Genomic DNA, 21,434 nt, shown 5'->3' on the forward strand with positions numbered 1-21,434 from the left:
GCTTACATACACTAGGATCTTGACTCCATTGCAGTAGAAGATAAATCTCAAGGGGTGTCTAGAGCACCATTTAGTCTTGTGTGTGTTGGATGAGTTTCAGTTAGTAAGGGACAAGGATGCAGACAAGGTGCTTTGGCAAGTGCTCTGGACCCTTCCCCCACCTGGCTGATAAAAACTAGCAGGGAGGAGACAGTTGGCTGGGCCAGGGAGGTGATTAATGCTTCCTTGTGAGAGGGGATGGTGCCTTCCTGCTTGTAACTTCCAGCCAGCTGCTAATCTCTCCTTCTTGGGCAAGGTTCTTGAGCGGGTGGTCGCAAAGCAGATCCAGGTGTTCTTGGAGGAAACTAAATTTCTAGATCCATTTCAATCGGGGTTTACACCCGGTTTGGGCACAGAAATTGCTTTGGTCACCCTGTATGATGACCTCTGTCACGAGAGATACAGAAGAAATGTGTCCCTGTTAATTCTCCTCAACCTCTCAGTAGCATTTGATGCCACCAACCATGGTATACATATTTATGGAGCAGCTGTCTAGGTTGGGGGTGGATGGCACTACTTTTGGTGGTTCTAGTCCTACTTGGATGGATGTTTCCAGAAGCTGATGCTTGGGGGGTCTTTTTTTGGTCCTGTGGATCCTTCCTTGAGGTTCCTCACAGTTTGATTTTATACTCTATGCTGTTTAACATCTACAAGAAACCACTAAGTGGGGTTATACAGAGGTTTGGAGTACGCTGTCAAGCCCTACTTCTCCTTTACATCTGCAGGTGAGGCAGTGGTGTGCTGGAGCTGGACTGTTGTCTTTCCTCGTTAATGGACTGGATGACAGCCAACAAACTGAAGCTAAATCCAGATAAAACTGAGGTACTGTTAGTGGGTGGTTCTCTAGACCAGGTGGATGAGAGGTTGCCTGCTCATGATGGGGTTATACTCCCTCTGAAGGAGTGGCAACGTAGCTTGGAAGTACTGTTGCTTGAGGCTCAGGTGCCCTTCATGGTAAAGAGTGCCTTCCATCAGCTTTGGCTGGTGGTTCAAAATCCTGTGAAGTGCAATTTGTTGAGGGCACTGATAGTTGTTAGGAGACCCCTTTTCTCTTCACAGAGCTACAATTTCTAGAGTGTTTTGTCAGTCAATCCTTCTTCCCAGGGAATTCTGAGAACTGAAGCTTCATTGCCCTCAACAAATTAAGTTCCCAGGATTCTTTGGGGAGGGAACCATGACAATTAAAGGAGTATAATAATGCTTTGAATGAATGGAATGGTACTCAGCTAAGTTTTACTCTATTGGAGGTGGGACGCGAGTGGCACTGTGGGTTGCCGATCAGAAGGTTGGTGGTTCGAATCCCCATGACGGGGTGAGCTCCTGTTGTTTGGTCCCAGCTCCTGCCCACCTAGCAGTTCGAAAGCACGTCAAAGTGCAAGTAGATAAATAGGTAGCACTCTGGCGGGAAGGTAAACGGCGATTCCGTGTGCTGCTCTGGTTCGCCAGAAGCGGCTTTGTCATGCTGGCCACATGACCTGGAAGCTGTACGCCGGCTCCCTCGGCCAATAGAGCGAGATGAGCGCCGCAACCCCAGAGTTGGTCACGACTGGACCTAATGGTCAGGGGTCCCTTTACCTTTACCTTTTTAGACTTATTGAACCGGATTCAACAAAATAGACATGCTAGCAGGAGTCAGCACAACAGGGCTTTTACCCCTTTCACCTCCCCCTGTGTGCCCCCACCCCATCACCTCTAAGGAGCCAGGAGAAACCACAAAACAACATTTCATATCATCTGAAGAAGTGTGCATGCACACGAAAGCTCATACCTATGACAAACTTAGTTGGTCTCTAAGGTGCTACTGGAAGGAATTTTTTTATTTTTTGTTTCGACTATGTCAGACCAACACAGCTGTGTACCTGTAATTTCATATCATAGTTCTTTAACTGTATGGTTTGGATGTGACTGATTAACTGATTAGCATCATAGATAAGTTACGATGGTGCACCAATTCCTGATTTTTTGAGCTTGGCTGATAGACATTATAACCAAAATAATGATATGATTGTAACTATGGACTGTGGAGGGTTATCCCTTCTTTACATTCTTGATCATTGTTGCTCAAAGATTACATGTATTGAAGCAACCTCATTCTCGGTATGTTTTTCAACCAGTTTCTACGATTCAATAAATAAAAACTAAGAAAGTCACATGAAAGTTGAGGGGGTGAAAGATATGTGACCTGGTGGTGTGTTTGAGTGTGTGAGAGAGGGATTTCCTCTGCTCCAAACTGCTCCCTTTGCGTTTTATTTACCATGGTTGCCGTTTCAAGCCACACCTTTCCGTTCAAGATCGGGACTTGTCAATGAAGGAAGTTAATGTTTGATCAAAACCCTCCCTGAGACGCTTAGAAACTGCAAAGGGTTCTGAGAGACACAGGCAGGCACCACCATCTTGGGAAGGTGTGGAAATACACACTTCAGAACAGATCGAGGTTTTTGTGCACCAGGTAAGAGGTGATCTTTTAAACAAGATTTATTTGGGAGGTTTTCATACCGTACGAGATTCTTTGGATCGTTCTTGTCAGTGAGAATTTGTGAGGGCTGTTTGCTGTGACAAGCAAGTCTCTGTTAGGAGTTTCTTTTGTTTGTTACAAAATCCAAGTGTGTTCTTTTGTGGAGGACGAGGCTGTCAGTGGCTATTAGCCACAATGGCTATGTTCTGCCTGCACTGCTGGTGGCAGTGTTTCTCTGAATGCTAGTACCTGGGAGTCACAAGTGAGGAGAGCACTGTTGCACCCTGATCCTGCTTCCAGCCTTCTTATGCTCTTATGTCCCTGTCCGTGTCAGGTGACGCAATCTATATTTCATATTTCTGCAGGTAGAACTGGAGGGACCTAGAGGGAGAAAAGGGGAGCTTGGACTAAGCATCATTCACAGAGGAAGAGTGCAGAAAGTGGACTGTATGATAACAGTAGTGAGCCCCTATTATTGCACTCTCAATAGTGCTGGGTGTTCCATAAGTCCCTTGGTTCCCTGCTACTTTGAAAGCCCTCACAGTTTCTGGGGGGAAAAGAGTTCTTTAGTTTGTGCCTTAATTCGTCCCTCTTGGAATCTATTTCCTATGCTTCTTTGGTTATAAAGAACCAAGAGACGTCACACTCCCTTACATTATAGGGCAGTTAGGAAAGGATATGGTTTGGGGTCCAAAGGTTATTTTCCACAGGTGCAAAGAGCTTTCTCAGGTGGAGGAAGCCTTCTTCTGACTGTGGAGGGAAACCTTTGGATCCAATCCACCTGCTTGCTGTGGGGTAGAAGAAAGGACTTGTTGCAAAGGAGAGCCTAAACTCCATAATCTGTGCCTGTCTTTCCTTCCTGCCAGACACTCCCCTTGCTCAACTGGTGATTTGCTTTGTCTGAGTTTTCCTTTTATTTAAAAAGAAAATCTGATACCTACTACCTCCCCATGAACAAAGGGGAGTCCTATCCTTGTGGGAAAGGGTTTTTCTGTCTGGGGAGGCCCCTGGTGGTTCGCAGAGGTGGTTGCTGCCCATTCTGACAGGCAGGGAGGCCAACAATAGATGGCGCCAGAGGGGCTGAACCAGCTAATTCTGGTTTTATTCCTGTCCTCCTCCCTGCTGAGGGGAGACTGAGTTTGGTGTGGCAGTGATAGTACAGTTGAATGGAGTTACTTGCTTGCCTGAACATTTAAACCTGCTCATAACAGCTACTCAAGATCTTTTCTGTGAATGTTTTATAGGAATTGGAATAATTGGAATGGAAGTTCTCACCAATATGCTTAAAATATATCTGCATCACTTTGGGTGTCTCCTCATACTTCATCTGGTAAGTCAAGAAACGCCATAGGAACTCTCTAAATAACTATTTGGGAAGAAACACTTTATTCTGGCCATATGCCATGGCAATTCCAGAGATCACGATGGGAAGATTCTTTTGTTGTGTGCTTTGTTTGTTAATCTATTTATTTATACATTTTCTAATTTGCGCTAATCCACAGGATCATGCCAGGAAAATCAATGTCCTTTTCCCACAGCAGTAACAGATAGATAGGAGACAGGGATTGTCCCTTGTTTGAGTTAATGAATGCGGAGAAATCGCTTGTGAAAATTTATCAGCATTATAGAGTGAATTTCTCCTGATGTAAAGTTTTTGTATGCTTTCTTTGGGCAATATATACATTTTCGCAAGCAATTTCTCCATATGTAATGCGGTGTTTATTTCATTTTTTGTAATTTTCATGAATATGTGTATTTTTATGCACTCTTTCCCCTAACAGACACATTTTTGTACAACTGGAGAACCCAATCGCAAAATTTAGAGAAGTGTGAGAAAGATAATTGCTGTCTGGTTTGTGCATTGCTTTAGGAAGTGAGAATTAAGGAGTCAAATATCTTCCCCATTCCTAGCAATAAGTGATGTCATTCCCACACCTGCACAATTTTGGGAAACTTTTTTTTTTTTTAAAAAATACTTTCATTTTAAAAATTAATGTTCAAGAAAGTTTGGAAGCTGTTTACTTCTTAACTATACAATACCAGCACAGGAGTGCCCTGCTTTTTAAAGCAGCAAACAGCATTAAGACTAACATAGCAGAGCAATGCATCACCCATTTGTAAACCTTTTGTTTTAAATTTTTGGAGAGAAAAAATTGGGACGTGCTTCTTGAGTCCCACCTAGGGATGGGGGAGAAATTTGTTTCACTTTACATTTTTAGACAAACCAACCTAATTTTCACTTCCTGAAACAGTACACAAACCAAAAGAAAGCCATTCTCTAGAATGTGTAATGCAGTTCCCAAGAAAAAGAAGAAAAGTTTTAAGATTTGTATTTTAGGGGAAAGTGTGAATAAAAATGCATATACTCCTGAGAATAGCATATTGTTACCGGCCACCCAAATCTGCATAGCAGTGTGAGATTTCAGGAGTTTCAACTACATTTAGCCATGGTCTGTGTTTCCTTTTGGACAATGAGGCACAACAGAGACTGTGGTGTCTTTATGATATATGGTTTATTTACACACTGTGCTTTTTTCTGGGGGGACGCATACCCCTAAACATTTTGTGAATCTAAGTTTGGCCTCATTGAGTGCAGTATTTCAATATGAGTAGGAAAATGAGAGTCTGCCTAAACATTTTGTTAAAAGAAAAAAAGCACTGTTTACACATACATAAAACCCAAGACCACGATGGAGGTGCTGACCGCACTGAGGCTCCAAGATGTTCTTGCTTTTCCCATAGTCACAACAGCCTTGGACTTAAGCAGACCACAGCCATTGCTCTCAAATATTGCTCCCTGACTCTCCCTCCATCCTGCTGCTTACTATCTCCAGTGCAACCCTGGAGTGCAGCCCTCCAGTGCAACTCCGAACTGCAATCCTAACACCCCCACCCTGAAAACACTGGCACTGGCTTTTAAAACTAACTTTCAGTTGAGGGAGGGAGCCCACTCATTTGCCAATGAGATTTACCCTTGATCTTTTGTCATCCTGATCATTCATTACACCCCCAGACTACTGCCTCAAATTAAAAAAGGTAAAGGGACCAATGACGATTAGGTCCAGTCGTGACCGACTCTGGGGTTGTGCGCTCATCTCGCATTATTGGCCGAGGGAGCCGGCGTACAGCTTCCAGGTCATGTGGCCAGCATGACAAAGCCGCTTCTGGTGATCCAAAGCAGCACACGGAAACGCCGTTTACCTCCCCTATTTATCTACTTGCACTTTGATGTGCTTTTGAACTGCTAGGTTGGCAGGAGATGGGACCGAGCAATGGGAGCTCACCCTGTTGCGGGGATTCGAACCACCGATCTTTTGATCGGCAAGCCCTAGGTTCTGTGGTTTAACCCACAGCACCACCCGCCTCAAGTTAGTCCTGGCTTAGTTAGCTCTTGACACACCACAGGAAGCAAACCTACACATGTTTACCCCATTCTATTTAATGGGATTTCCAATTAACTTTGCATAGGGTTGCAGTCTGTTAGGACTAGTAGAAATCAGTGTGTCTTTGGGGTAGAGGTATTAGAAGCAATACTTTATCATGTTGACACTTAAGTAAACCCTCTGCCCGGAAGCTCCCATACAATTGAGCTGTATGCTGTCATCCTTGAGTGGGATATCTATGGAAAGAAATACAATATTTAAAATATATATCAAAATAAGTTAAATTATTCCCTCTATTTCTAAAGCTCAGAGGGGAATGTGGATCCTTATGTAGCCAGAGAGGAATATATCACCAAGCTTATGGGAACCTTGAGGTTGGCAGAAATACAAAAATCCTTTGGAAGAAAACCCCCAAAATAGCCCCATGAAGACTGAAGCAGACTCAGTGGCCATGGAATGCTGACATATTGCTGGGGAAGCGAGTGGGAATGGAATGGAGTATTTTTGAGAAGGGTGTGGCTGGTTAAAGAACAATACTCCACTCTGCAAAAATTTGTTGCAGATCCCACTTGTCAATGGCACAATACCTGTTTGTCTCTGAGAACCAAATGTCCACTTGCATTTTAAAAAGCAGATATATTTCATAATTATATTGTGAAACAGGCACCCAACAACACTTCCTCACACCTCTGACTTGATATATGGCATGATTGGATTTAACCTAATTCGGTTTTTCAGCACCAAATTAACTGGTTTGTTGTCATCAGACATACGCAGCACAGTCCAGTATCAGTGACCCACACTACATTACGCCCACAAACTACATCCTCATCTCCTTGAAGCCCCCATGACTTTTGTGTGTCTGATTCGGGGTATCCTTTTCCCCAGATCTGGATTGTCTGCTCCCACTGCAAATCTGATAAGCCGTAGGCAGGAGTGGGCCAAGACATTTTGCACCTTCCCAAATCCATGTCCAGAAGCCAACAAGACTGGCAGTTGTATCTTACTTCAATAGCTATCCTGTAACAGTATCCTCATTGGCAGTAGGGGGCAGCAAGCTAGCTCAGACCGCACAACACAAGCCATTTGGCGCACACAGTTCTGTCCTCCAACACCTGCCCACCCATCATTGCCGCCTGAGGCAGCTATCTCTAATGGTATAGCTGGCCCTGGCAGTATAAAGGGTGAAGGACCCCTGGACGCTTAAGTCCAGTCAAAGGCGACTATGGCGTTGTGGCGCTCATCTCGCTTTCAGGCCAAGGGAGCCGACGTTTGTCCGCAGACAGCTTTCTGGGTCATGCGGCCAGAATGACTAAACCGCTTCTGGCACAACGGGACACCACTGAACAGAAACCAGAGCGCACGGAAACACTGTTTACCTTCCTGCCACAGTGGTACCTATTTCTCTACTTGCACTGGCATGCTTTTGAACTGCTAGGTTGGCATGAGCACGGTCAGAGAACAGGAGCTCACTCCGTTGTGTGGATTTGAACCACGGACCTTCTGATCAGCAAGCCCAAGAGGCTCATTGGTTTAGACCACAGCGCCAGTATGGTCAGTCCCCTCCCGAACAGACGATAAGGATGAGCCACGCTTCCTGTATATTCTAAGGGAAGCAAATGTATGTGCTTTCTTTTCTGCTGCAAGAGAACAGGAAACCTTGTTGTAGACATGGAACCATGGATTTTTGTACTATGGCTGCTGCTTCTGACCTGACGTGAGATCCTATGAATCATCATGCTGCATTTTAAATATTTCTTGCCAGGGATTTTACTGACAGTTGAAACTGTCCTTTGCTTGCAGCCATTTCATGCAGGCGTTGGAGCAGCTGCCAAGCAGTAAATGGAACGAGGAAATAGAAGGAAGTGCCCCTCCTCACTGTTTCATTAAATAATGATTCACCAGGCAGCCCAACATTTTACAGTTCACATAAAACATTTCTAATTGACAGGGAAGGATCTATACACTGATATAAGAACTAAACTTTGAACCCTGGATTTCGGTTAGAGAATTAGACTTTGCTCTTTCCAAACAGACATATTTCCCTATAAAATATGACAAAAGCAGACGTCTATAAACACTTCACCCAATAAAAGATATTGTTTAGTTATACAGAGCTCAATGTATTCCTTTCACCCATTTTGAAAAAAAGGAAATGCTATGAACATCATTGGGGCCTTTGGCACAATGTAAGCCAGTGGAACAGATAAACTAGAGCACCTAAATTAGGATAGGAGCACACACACAATATAAAATGGAGGGATATTCATGCATAATTGCTAAACCATGGCTTGGCCATCAAGGGCATGCTTATTCCCGTTTCTCCTCACATGTTCTGATTCTGTAACTTAGTCCCGCAAATCAAGCAACCAACAGGTTGTCTCTAAACAGAATCTGAAAATCACTTCAGATCATTGGTTCCAGGTCTGGTTTAGAAGCAACCTCTAGTTTATCAGAACTGGGCATCATAGTAAACTATGGTTTGGCCAAACCAGGAAGTGAAGGAAGAAGCTAGAGCTTGAGATGGTGAGATGGAAGGGGAATATGAGGCAGGAGCACATAAGCCTGAGCTGGTGTAGTGAGAGAGCAAAAAAAGGCCTCATCTTCTGCTCTGGCACATGTGAACTGGAAGACCTTGAGAAGCAGCAATGTATCTACCACTCTGCTCTACCCATTCCCACCCCAACTTTGGATTGCTCTGAAATTAAAACAAAGGTTCCCCAGCTGTAAGAACTGTAAAACAGGTGATTGTATATGTATTTATAATGAAAGCAAAGAGATGAAAATCCCTGATAAAGGCAAAGAAGAAAAGTTAAAACAGTTGATTAAAGGACAGAGAATGATACTCCTTTTCAAGTATTCATTCTTGGGGGGGGGGAATGCGGCTTTGGACCCTTGTACCTACGGGACCGCCTCTCCTGGTATGCCCCGCGGAGGACCTTAAGGTCCATAAACAACAATATTCTGGAGATCCCGAGCCATAAGGTAGCTAGATTGGCCTCTACTAGGGCCAGGGCCTTTTCAGTATTGGCCCCAACTTGGTGGAATGCTCTTTCACAGGAGACCAGGGCCCTGCGGGATTTGTCATCTTTCCACAGGGCTTGCAAGACAGAGCTGTTGCGCCTGGCCTTTGGGCTGGACTTAGTCTGACCCCTGTGTTTTCCTCCCTCATGGTTTGGATTTATGGACTACCTAAAATGAGGCTGCATTTTAAATTTTAATATTGTATTTTAATCTGTATTTTAATTAATTGCTTTTTTATGCTTTATTGTAATTTTATTGGTGTTAGCCGCCCTGAGCCCGGTTTTGACTGGGGAGGGCAGGGTATAAATAAATTATTATTATTATTATTATTATTATTATTATTATTATTATTATTAAATGGAACTAGAACAAAAATTTCCTCAGAACACAGAGTTAGTTGTGGGCTGTTCCATGTACAAGCAAAATATATTAAGGGGTAGGAGGTGTAGGATCTCTAGAAAATTGACCACGTCAAATGTTTGTGTTTGGCAAAAAAAGACCACCTTAGCATTTGCAGTATCAGTCAAATGAAAGTCTGAAAGAAATGGCCCATGTGCCTTTAGTTTAGAAGGGCAATAGAGCATATGCGTTGGAAAAAGCTTTGCTTTACAGCATGTATTATGTCTACAGGAGCTCTTGCAAGATACTAGGTGGGGAATCAACCTTCGAACAACATGTGCACATGCAACACTTTAATGGACTGTTGAACTTGAGTCATTCCACCCACCCATGAATGCTCTGTAGTCACCCTAGCATTTATGACAAAAGGCAATATACCCTGATCCTATTGTGGAAACAGCATATAAGAACTATGCATCTGTTAAGAAATGCATGTTTGGCTCCGGAAGGCAGCTACTTGCATTTCATGAGCTCAGTGGGACCAACTTTCAAGTGTGTGTAGGATTGCATATTTACTTACCCAGGCGTCATTGTTCTAAGCAGCATGAATGAGTTTGCCAAATATTCACAGTATGCTAAATCTTCCATTTTCACCATTCACATTTTCTAGTGGGGAACTGCAAAGGAACGAACCAATTCACATTCTATATCTGATTATTTTCGAACTCTAAAATCTGAAAGTCAAATTCTCCTGTGGGAATCTTAGACTTTTGCAAACTTCACACATAAAAACTTAGAAAGCTATGTTACTGCTAAATATCTATCTATTCATCTATATTATTGTATCACACAGTATCTATCAAATGTTGTAAGGAGAAATTTCCTTTTTCAGCCAATGCAGTGTCACCACTGCTGCAACAATGACAGAGAATTTCAATTATATCGCCCTGGTAGGAGGACCAAAGTTTTATTGCAATTAATTAATATGGACAATATTAATAATCTAGAACCCTTTCTCATTTTTTCCTGCAGGTCATTTGCCAAGGTACAGATGACCCACATATAAGTGGGCCTCTGGAGGACAAGACTTTTTCTGTTCAAGAGGGGAGGACAGGAGTCACCTATATCTACCGGGTAAACTGATGTCTAAAGTCTTCACTTTCAAAAGTGTTTGATATTTGAGAATGGGAAACTGGAGTTCTGCTGATTTGTTTCTTTTCCTCATGTACTAGTTTACATTGCAACCTCCAACTGTCAAGCTGAGACTGACTGGTGAGACAGACGGCAAAATATATATTTACCCGAAAGATTGGTCTCTGTATGTTAATGAGTCTCTGGACTGGGAAACCAAAAACGTCTACAATCTACAGGTAAAAGAAAGATGTGACATTTTTGTTTATTTCTAATATTTTATTAAAATATTAGAAGCCCTCTCAAGTTGGCTTCCAAGTACCCTATAACTAAATACAGCCATAAAAATGAATAAAAACCAGTCATAAAAGCAACATCCATCTCAAAAAGTACTAACCCATCACAATGACCATGGGGACGTAGGAAGCTGCCTTAGACACTAAGTTACATCACTGGTCCATCTTACCCAGTACTGCCTGCACTGGCTGGCAGTGGCTCTCCAGGGTTTCAGACCAGAAATCTTTGCCACTCCTACCTGGAAATGCTAGAGATTGAACCTGGGAGCCTTTGCATGCAAGACAGAAACTCTACCACTGACCTATGGCCATTTCCCTTAGAACCAATAGGTATAGGTAAAGTTAAAAGGTAAAGGACACCTGGACGGTTAAGTCCAGTCAAAGGCGACTATGGGATTGCAGTGCTCATCTCGCTTTCAGGCTGAGGGAGCTGGCATTTGTCCACAGACAGCTTTCTGGGTCATGTGGCCAGCATGACTAAACTGCTTCTGGCACAATGGAACACCGTGACAGAAACCAGAGCTCACGGAAACACCATTTACCTTCCCACTGCAGTGGTACCTATTTATCTACTTGCATGGGCATGCTTTCAAACTGCTTGGCCCTAGGAATTGGCTCCTATGACTCAGCTGCAGGCGTTACTGGACTCTTAGGGTATACTCAGGGCTTTTTTCCAGCTGGAACTCACAGGAACTCAGTTCTGGCACCTCTAAGGTTGGCACCATTGCCATTATAAGAGAACAAGGGAGACATTCATGGTGAGTTCTGGCTCCTCTTTTTCTAGAAAAATAGCACTGGGTATACTGATTATTTGGACCCCTTCCAATTTAGGTTCAGTCCTGCATCCAGGACCAAATGAGCTTTGGTCACCTAATGAATGATCATTATCCAGAGAAGGATGCTATGAAGCAGAGGAGGGGAAACCACAATGGTATTTCCATATCACTCCTAACATGCCGTTTCATCCTGGCCAATTAAACTCAAACATGGAACAACAAAACTTTGTGACTTACTGTAAACTGCTTAAAGGTTTTGTTACAACAAAGTGGTACCTAAATCTTGTTAGATATACTTATTGAATGACCTTGTTTTGATATTGCTTCTTTCTGCCTCAAATTAGGTGGAAGGTCTGAATGAAAATGGGCAGAAAGTGAAAGGCCCATATTCTATCACAATAAATGTTATCGATGTCAATGACAACCCTCCACAATTTTCGCAGAGAGAGTACTTTGCAGCAGTGAGACAAAACTCCCGCGCAGGTATTTTTTCCGCACATTTACATTATTTGGGGCTTGTAATGATTGACAAATATGACATTAAGATTAACTTAAAACTGTAATTGTCAAGCTGCGTCCGAGGTGTATTTTGCCAAGTGGCCTAGGACACCACAGGAAGAAAGGAGGGAAAGCAGAGGAGCTAATAATTTCATAGACATTTCCAATGCTACTTTTTCATTGCTGAAGAGGTTATCCACTTCTCAAGTACAACCTGCACCATCACTAAGCACACAGTTGCAGGGGATCCCTGATCTCATGACTCTCCAGTTTGCGTGCAATGTGTACATATGTGTTTCAGTTGTGTGTTTGGTAACTCAGCTGGGAAGCTGTGCTCATTGTGGGCTGAGTAGTATATTATCCCACTTCTTTTCGAGTGGATATGGTTGAGTCTGGCCAAACCACCCCACTTCCACATTTCTCCCCCTCTGGGTATCACAGCTGGGAACGTGAACCTGAAAGCTGACAAAATGGAGTTTCAAATGACATAAAATAAATAAATACACAGTAGTCATGAAGCCTAGAAAGGTTTTTAATTTTCTTTTGTCAAGTAAAATCAGCCAGAGGTAAATCAAACCCTTTATCTTTTTATGCAGCATGGCAACCATTTATTTGTTTTATGTGCCATGAAGACCAAATGAGAAAGCTACTTTAAATTCACAGAAACCTATGGGGAGATCTACCGGATTAAGGACTCAAGTTATTATTGTGCCTGCCTGATATGCAGATACCAGATTGTCTATTGCCATTCTCTTAATAGAATAAAAATCAGCCACTTTTGTCTTTGTTCGTGGTATATGTTTATTTATTGTTAGATATGCTTGTTCCATGCTGAGGTAATAAAAATAAATAATTTTCCAAATAAATAAGCCCAGAAAGTTAAAAATCCCAATGTGAAAGGTCACTATCATATTTTTACCTGGAGTGCTAGAATGCCAAGAAGATCTATTGATCTTTCTATTTTATAAACCAGGAACTTTGCTGTTTATTGTTCTGAAAACATTGCCTGGTTCCTTTAAACTAGGAAATTGTGGATTACAGTACTGCCAGCGGTTCTTCTTCAGTGGAGAATGATACCTTCTGTTCGTCTTTTTGATATGTCTTTCTTTTTCTTTCTACACCCAAACAGGAAAGCCTTTCACATACGTCACTGCTACTGATCGCGATGATCCCACCACTCCTCATGCGCAACTGAGCTACAGCATTAGCAAACATTTCCCTGACCCTTATCAAACGATGCTTTTCCAGATTAACAATGTCACTGGAGCAATTTCCACAACAGCTGCTGGTAGGCAAGACTACTTGTGGAACCAAGTTCCAAACAACTAAGCTTGAAAAATGGGACCAACCATTGTTAATAATATAAGGTGGTCACATCTAACCCCCCCCCCATTTCTGAACTACTTAGATTTGTGGGGAAGAAGCAGCTTTGCAAATGTGCCTTGAATTTCTGAGTGAATGCCTAGTACAACCAATAGCAAAACACCCTATATGTCTTAGTGAATGTGAGATCAGGTTCTATGCTACTTTTGTTAGCATAGATGAAGGTAGAAGCCAGAACAAGACATAGACCCCCAGGCATTGGCTCCATATAAATATACAGTGGTAACTTGGATTTCGAACTTGATCCGTTCCGGAAGTTGGTTCTTAAACTGAAACTGTTCTTAAACTGAGGTGCGTTTTCCCTGATGAGGCCTCCCACCATTTGTATTCTGTTCTTAGACTGAGGTAAAGTTCGCAAACCGGGACACTACTTCCAGTTTTGCAGAGTTCATAAACCGAATCGTTCGTAAACAGGAGAGTTCTTAAACCGAGGTACCACTGTACTGTTAAGTCTGTATGTAAACTATGGCTTGCAAAATTGAACATAAATTTAGGAATATGCATTCCCTCCCTCCCTTTATTGAATTAAGTTCCTCCTCCCTTCCTTTGCCAGTTTTAGCTATGGTTTAGTTTTACATGTGCAGCAATGTAGGCGATTACATTTAAGACCCTTTATGTTTGGGTACTAGATTACTTGCAAGACTACCATTCCTCGTATATGAACCTGACTTCTTGTTGAAGACATAAGCACAGGCTCTCTTAGGTGTTCCAGCTATCTCAGTGGTCTGTCTTGTCAGGATCAATGAAAGAAAATCTTATCAGAAGTCGTATCAAGGCTTTGGACATCTCTCCTGAATAATGATGGTCTTGCCTCAACTCCTACAATCTTCTGCCATATGTTAAGATCTTTCTTGTTTTAGTAAGGCTACATGTCCAACCTAGTTTTAGGGCGCAATCCTAATTTCTCCGTACTCCTGCTGATGGGGTTTTGCAGAGCAGTATGGCCATGTGGCCAGGTTTGGCAGTTGGCAAGACACCAGCTGAACCAGGATTGCAGGGCAGAGGGACACAGTGGGCATAACGGAGGGTTTGGATTGTGCCGCCTATGACAATTCTTTTCTTGCTGTTTCTACGGAATATTCTTTGCTCCAAATAATAATAATAATCTCACTGTTTCAAACTGAAGTGTGCTGTCAGTTTGGACCTTATTGTTTTCCGTTTATGCTAGGAAGCATCTTGGACTATTTTGTAGGAGAGACATGATATAATTGTTTTAAATTAGAGGAACGTATACACTAGGCATATATGGTATGCGGGTGGTGCTGTGGGTTAAACCACAGAGCCTAGGGCTTGCCGATCAGAAGGTCGGCGGTTCGAATCCCCTGACGGGGTGAGCCCCTGTTGCTCGGTCCCAGCTCCTGCCAACCTAGCAGTTAGAAAGCACGGCAAAGTGCAAGTAGATAAATAGGTACCGTACCACTATAGCGGGAAGGTAAACGGCGTTTCCGTGTTCTGCTCTGGTTCGCCAGAAGCGGCTTTGTCATGCTGGCCACATGACCTGGGAGCTGTACGTCGGTTCCCTCGGCCAATAACGTGAGATGAGCGCCGCAACCCCAGAGTCGGTCACGACTGGACCTAATGGTCAGGGGTCCCTTTACCTTTATACACCAGGCATAGGGAAACTTGGCCATCCAGATGTTTTGGGACTACAATTCCCATCATCCCTGACCACTGGTCCTGTTAGCTAGGGATGATGGGAGTTGTAGTCCCAAAACATCTGGTGGACCGAGTTTGCCTATGCCTGGTATACACCAATGAAGGGCACGAGGGAGGAATTCATTCTAGAGAGAAGAAAAGAAGGGGAGGCATGTGAATTTTTAGTGACAGGTGAACCATGGTTTTCAAGGAATGAGTATCATGGTTTTGCTAGAAAGCAAAGGGGGAGATAGAGAAAGAAATCTAAAGGAGACATTATGATAGCTGCTGTTGATGTGCATGTAACCCAGTTAACCAGCACTACAAAATACTTGTGTTTTCCCCCAGGAGTAATGGGTTCAGTACCTGTCAACAGTAGTGATGTGATTATGACATTTACGTGAGCTGCCAAAAAGATAGCCATGATTAAGGCTGCCAAGCAGTGCTTTTTTCTGGGGGGACGCAGGGGTGCGCATACCCCTAAACATTTGGTGAAGTTTGGCTTCATTGAGGGGCAGTATTTCAATATGAGTAGGAAAATGAGAGTACCCCTAAACATTTTTTAAAGAAAAAAAGCACTGCTTCCAAGTGAAGGGAGGGGGAATTTTCTCTGGGTGAAAAAATGCATGTAATTATTTGCAACCTTTGCAATGTTACATTTGCAGAGGGCTTTTGTCAAGAGAGAATGTTGGTGCCAGTTCAATAATTGTTTCGTTTATTCTCTGTTTGATTTCCAGGAGCTAAGTATTTGAATCCAGCAGATGGGATCAATTACACCATCGCTGTAAGAGTAAAAGATATGGCAGGACAGTCAGAGAATTCCTTCCCCAGCGATGCTGACGTGATTGTCACCGTGTTGGAAAACCTCTGGAAGTCTCCTCCACTAGTAAAGCTCAAGGAGAATTCCACAGAGCCCCACCCCATGAGAATCACTCAGGTAAGATATGGCAATCGCCAACAAGCCCAGGAATCAAATCTACCATCCAAAGTCTGGTTTTCAAGTTCCCAGGGAAAACCTTTTTAAACAAAAATGCCTCCAGTAGGCACCTAGCTATCATGATACTAGGCACCAGCCTTGATTCCAGAGGGCCGGAGTTGCAACACTAAAAGCCCAGTTTCTAGTACAAGCTAAGCACCCCTTTGGGGCATGTGGTACTCTCAGCAGTGCCCATCTGAGGACTGAAGTTGCTAGGCATGAATATATGGAGGATTAAAACCTGCTGTTTTACTCTTCTTTGAAATGATAGGTACAGTGGAATGATCCAGGTGCAAAATATGAAATCCGGCAAAAGGAAAACCCTCCCACTAAACTCCCATTTATGGTTGACCAGAACGGGATTGTCTATGTAACTGAACCACTAGACAGAGAAGTAAAAGATGCAGTAAGTATGTGGATAAGGGCTGTCAATATACTTTTAAAGATGGAGGAAGCTAAATGATTGTAGGCATGTCACTATTGCTACTCCCAATGTTGATCTGGTTTCTTTTTTTCTGTTTGCATTGGCTGCACACTGAAATCAGGGGTGGAGAATTGGTTGACATGCACCTACTTTTGGACTCCAACTCCAAATAGCCTCTGGGTAGATCCATGCCACACATTTAAAGCACATCCGATGCACATTTACAGCACATGACTTCCCCTAAAGAATTCTGGGAACTGTAGTTTATTATGGGTGCTAGGAATTGTAGCACTGTGAAGGAAACTACAGTTCCCAGGATACTTTCAGGAGATTCATATGCTTTACTTGTGCTCTGAATCCAAGGTGTGGATCTGCCACTGGCCACCACGATCGATGGTTACGTAGCAATGATAGGAATTGTAGTCCAGTCACATCTGGAGGGCCAAAGGTTAGGATGAATAAATCTGACAATTTTTGTTTCTTTCATTCCCCCTAACCTTAAATTGCATCCATTTCTGCATCAGTTTACCACTTTTTAAAAGAAAAAAACCCCATGAAATTGTGTAAACATGTTTGTATGCATTTCCACTAACGTACAGATTTTTGCAAGCAATTTCTCCTAATATAGTGCATTTTTATAATACATTTCCTAATATGCTGCACATTATTTTCACTGTCATTTAAACTGTGCCTTTTTGTGCACAATTTCCCCTAACGTGTGCTTTTTCTGTACTCATTTTTTTTCTTGCATGGAGAAACTGCAGCACAAATTTTCAAGGACTCACATATTGATTTGGAGAGTACGAATTTGGTAGATTTGCAATTCCTAATCATAATATTCCCATTTTAGTATTCCTTTTACGTGCTTGCAAAAGATAAAGATGAAGACATCTCACTGTCCTATCCACTGACCATTAACGTCACAGTTGAAGACATCAATGATAACCCTCCCACGTGTGACAAAACTTTGACTATATTTGAAGTTCAGGACAACGAACCTGTAGGTAAGGAAACACGACAGAAATTTACCAGATAGCTGAAACCAGTGTCAACCTTAATCACACCACGAGGGTGCGAGGGTTATAATAGCTACACATTGGAAAAGTGAATATATACCCACTAGATCGGACTGGATATTAAAACTGACAGTATATGCGCAGCTAGACTACCTATCAAAAAAGATTAAAGATAAATCCGAACAGGAGTTTGTCTTTGTTTTAAGGAATATTTAAAGAGTAATTGCTGCAATCTGAAAACGGTAACAGCCTTTGAGTAATTTCTGTAGACACTGAATATAGAAGGAAAATCAATAGAAAAGACAATGTTGTAAATAAAAGAAAAATAGATAATAAAGGCAATAAGTTTATTAATATAAAACGGAAGAGAGGGGAAGTCATTTATGAAGAATATTATGATTTTTAAATTACACCTTCCTTCCTTCCTTCCTTCCTTCCTTCCTTCCTTCCTTCCTTCCTTCCTTCCTTCCTTCCTTCCTTCCTTCCTTCCTTCCTTTCTTTCTTTCTTTCTTTCTTTCTTTCTTTCTTTCTTTCTTTCTTTCTTCTTGTGTACAATAATATTTGTTGCCTTAAGAATGATGGCAATAATTACGAATACATCTTGAAAACAAAGAATATGTATATTTGTAAGATATAAAGCTATGATGTAAAGATATAATTGTGAGCAATAAAGGGGGGAAAAGAAAGAAAGAAACCAGCGCCAACTTTAATCGCAGTGCCAATTAAATGTGAGCAAAGGTACAATCATTTTGAATTTGGACAGTTGTGCCTCTGATATATTTTGCAGTGCATCAGTCCCTTGCCTGCAGGCCTGTACTACTTACTAGCAGCTGTGCGAATAGTGGGATCATTTCAGACTCTTTGTTCTACATTATTTAAAATATTGTCTTTCAATTGCTTGGGATTGGTTCCTGAAATATTTTCACGAGCACTGCAAAGTCTGTAATCCTGCACATCCTTTATTTGGGAGTTAACCCCACTGAACTCAATGGGGCTTACTTCTGAGTAGACACAGGCTCACGCCACAACGTGTTTTGTTTTCATTTGCCTTGTGTTCCTTTGCTGCTTGACTAATTTTGACTTTCTTTGCCACCACCAGGGAATTTCATAGGAACTTTTCATGCTTCGGACAGAGACCAGGAAAACACTTTAAACTCCCGCCTATACTACAACATTGTGGATCAGAGCCCCAAAGTGCCTTCTGATAATATGTTTCGCATCGAACATGGAACTGGGACGATCAACTTACTTACCTCTGCCTTAAACAAGGAGCAAGTCTCTAACTACTCTTTGAAGGTGGAGGTGACAGATTCAGGTTGGTATTGCATGCCAAGGCCCTGTCACCCGCAGTTCCCTAATGGGTAATAAACTCGCGGACATGAGTATTTAGGTTTATGGGTTCAAATAGGCCACAACTTTATGGGTTACAGATGTGAGCAGTTTGCCTTAGGCACAGGGTAAAGCCAGTCTATACACAGTGGTACCTCTACTTACGAATAACTCTACTTACGAATGTTTCTACTTACGAATGGAGCTCCGCCTGCCATCTTGGATGCAGTTTAGATTTTTTCTACTTACGAATTTTTAGATAGGATTTTTTCTGCTTACGATTTTTTTCTCCCAATGCATTCCTATGGGATTCGACTTACAATTTTTTTCTACTTACAAATGTGTGTTCGGAACGCATTAAATTCGTAAGTAGAGGTACCACTGTATCTTGACTCCTGCCTATCTGCAGGGATTCCATCTAAGGGTAAACCACCACTAGGGGGAGTCCTGTGACGTACATCAAATAGGGGAACCCCAAGGGGTCCCCATTGGGGTTGTGGCATGGCCCTAGCCCATGTCTGGGCATTGGACAAAATCCACACCCACCCACTCACCCAGATCCCTTTAACAAGATACCCTTATTGAGGAGGGGCAGGCGGAGGCTACAACTTCCCCTCCATCCAAACAAAGGCTTACCCAATGCCTAACCTCACAAAGTTGTGACGATTGCTTCTAGGTACGTAGGTGAAAACCAAATGGTTGGTGCCAATTTGCCAGGTGGAAAAAATTCCTACCCGGCCCCAACAATATGGTGGCTGACTTTTGTCCATCACCCATAGATTTCCACTCTGACTCCCTCCTCCTCCTCTTCTTCTTCTTCACCACATTTTTATTGGTTTTTAAACACCACCAATAAAACGGCATTATCATGTTGGCAGTTTTATTTTCAGTTCCTTTCCTAATAATCCCTCACATGGAATTTGTCATTCCAAAGATTAAAAACAACAACAACAACAAACCAGAAAGTTCCCATCATTAAAACAACACAGTCAGCAGCAAAATAGAATAATAGAATAACCTTCTTGAATATCAAAATAGGCCTGAGTAGGTGAAAATATAAGAAAAAGACCTACTGGAACTCAGTGACTTGAAAAAAGAAGAAAGATAATAATAGATTATGGAATAAGATCTGGACTATATTGAAAAGAATTGCAGTGTCTATAAGAGGACTAGGTCTTCTGAGTCTGAAGCATGGGAAGTCGATAAATTTGTATAATTTGGCAGAGGATTTGGATTAATTGTTTAATTGATATTTGCATAATCTGAAAATGGATTAGATATTTAAATTGGAAAATTTAATAAAAATGTTTATTAAAAAAGAAAAGAAAAAGAAAAAGACCTATTGGATCAGGCCAACGGCCCATCCAGCCCAGCTCCCAGTTCTCCCATGGGAATCCTGAACACAGCAACAGTCGCTCCACTGGCATTCAAAGGTATACTGCCCCTGGCAATGGAAGTAGACCATAGCCATCATGGCCAGTACCCATAAATGAGTTCTTAAATGTGCTCAAAACAACCAACTGATGAGGCTTTTGGGGAGTGTGTTCCACTTAGTGCTACAGCTTGAAAAGCTCATCTCTGAGATTCCTAGCTGGCTATTCATCTGACTGCTGTATTGCTAGTCGGGTCTCCTCTGATGATCACAAAGAATGATTTGGCTGGCCTGTAACAGCAGAGGCAGCCTGCTTGAAGTATTCAATTGAAATTTTTGAGAACCCTTGTTCTACATAGAGCAGCCTTGGGCATGATCCTGTCCTGTTCTTTTGCCAACAGTATTCCGAACACTGTGCAACGTACAGATCAATGTCATCGATACCAACGATCAGATTCCAATCTTTGAAAAATCGGATGTGAGTATTCTTTTAACTGGTTTTGCTTTTGTAGTAGCTAGAAAATGCCTCTCACTCAATCAGGGATCTTGGGACTCTACAGAGCGGCAGATGTGTTGTAAAATACAATGTACAAATGTGACACTAGAGGGCAACAGTGAGCTATGCAAAATTCAATGTATTTTTCAAAACTTTTTTTTGACAAAAAGCATTTTCACAGCGTTTTTTAATATGTGTGTAGATTCCACCTTGATCCAATTGCCCCCCTGACAAAGAAAATACGATATTGATGTAGAAGCAGGTTTTTGCATATGTAGTTTCAGTTATGGTAGATATAAAACCATAGTGTTGGGCGGACTGTGGTAATACAGAGCCTTGAGTGAGGACATAATTTGGCACCCTCTCCCCTCTTGCCTTCCATGCACATGTTGCAAGTGTACTACGTCATAGTTTTGCATTGGCTCGGAACCCATCCCCACGGCCCTAAACCAGGCGTTGGTTGGATGTGGCCCTTGTAGATGAGGGAGAGCCCACTGTCCACCTTTGTAACTGGTTCCATTATCAAGCTATTTCTATCATTAGGAAGTTTCTCTTAATCTGTTCCGGTTGTTGTTATTTCTTCTTTTCTCTTTAGTATGGCTCTCTGACGCTTCCGGAAGACGTACCACTAGGAACAGTAATACAGGCAATCCAAGCCACAGATGCTGATGAACCCTTCACTGGAAGCTCTCAGATTGTGTACACAATCAATAAGGGAGACCCCAACAACACTTTTATAATAGTGACAGATCCAAAAACAAACAGAGGATATGTTAAAATTAATAAGGTGAATAAATTTTGTTTCTTTCCCTGATGGATCATGAGTAAAGAAAGCTTAAGTGAGGTGGGCTTAAGAACTTGG

At 42.2% G+C, this 21,434-nt stretch overlaps 1 protein-coding gene across 3 annotated transcripts in view; it reads left to right on the top strand.

The window, feature by feature from the left end:
• Positions 1-764: 764 nt before the first annotated feature.
• Positions 765-21,434, top strand: part of CDH17 (cadherin 17) — a 30,280-nt gene continuing 9,610 nt past the window's right edge. The window contains exons 1-13 of one of the 3 annotated variants that reach the window (XM_035125733.2): positions 765-861; positions 2,331-2,488; positions 3,739-3,824; positions 10,273-10,374; positions 10,473-10,610; positions 11,788-11,926; positions 13,071-13,229; positions 15,697-15,896; positions 16,207-16,341; positions 17,210-17,363; positions 18,475-18,690; positions 20,478-20,554; positions 21,168-21,359. In XM_035125733.2, the coding sequence (XP_034981624.2) occupies positions 3,756-3,824; positions 10,273-10,374; positions 10,473-10,610; positions 11,788-11,926; positions 13,071-13,229; positions 15,697-15,896; positions 16,207-16,341; positions 17,210-17,363; positions 18,475-18,690; positions 20,478-20,554; positions 21,168-21,359 (1,581 nt within the window). In that variant the 5' untranslated portion in view covers positions 765-861; positions 2,331-2,488; positions 3,739-3,755. Of the gene's footprint in view, positions 862-2,326; positions 2,489-2,529; positions 3,381-3,738; positions 3,825-10,272; positions 10,375-10,472; positions 10,611-11,787; positions 11,927-13,070; positions 13,230-15,696; positions 15,897-16,206; positions 16,342-17,209; positions 17,364-18,474; positions 18,691-20,477; positions 20,555-21,167; positions 21,360-21,434 lie in introns of those variants that run through there. The other 2 variants (XM_035125734.2, XM_035125735.2) reach the window with 2 other exon arrangements.

The sequence above is a fragment of the Zootoca vivipara genome, chromosome 8, assembly GCF_963506605.1.
Source record: "Zootoca vivipara chromosome 8, rZooViv1.1, whole genome shotgun sequence".
Lineage (NCBI taxonomy): Eukaryota > Metazoa > Chordata > Lepidosauria > Squamata > Lacertidae > Zootoca > Zootoca vivipara.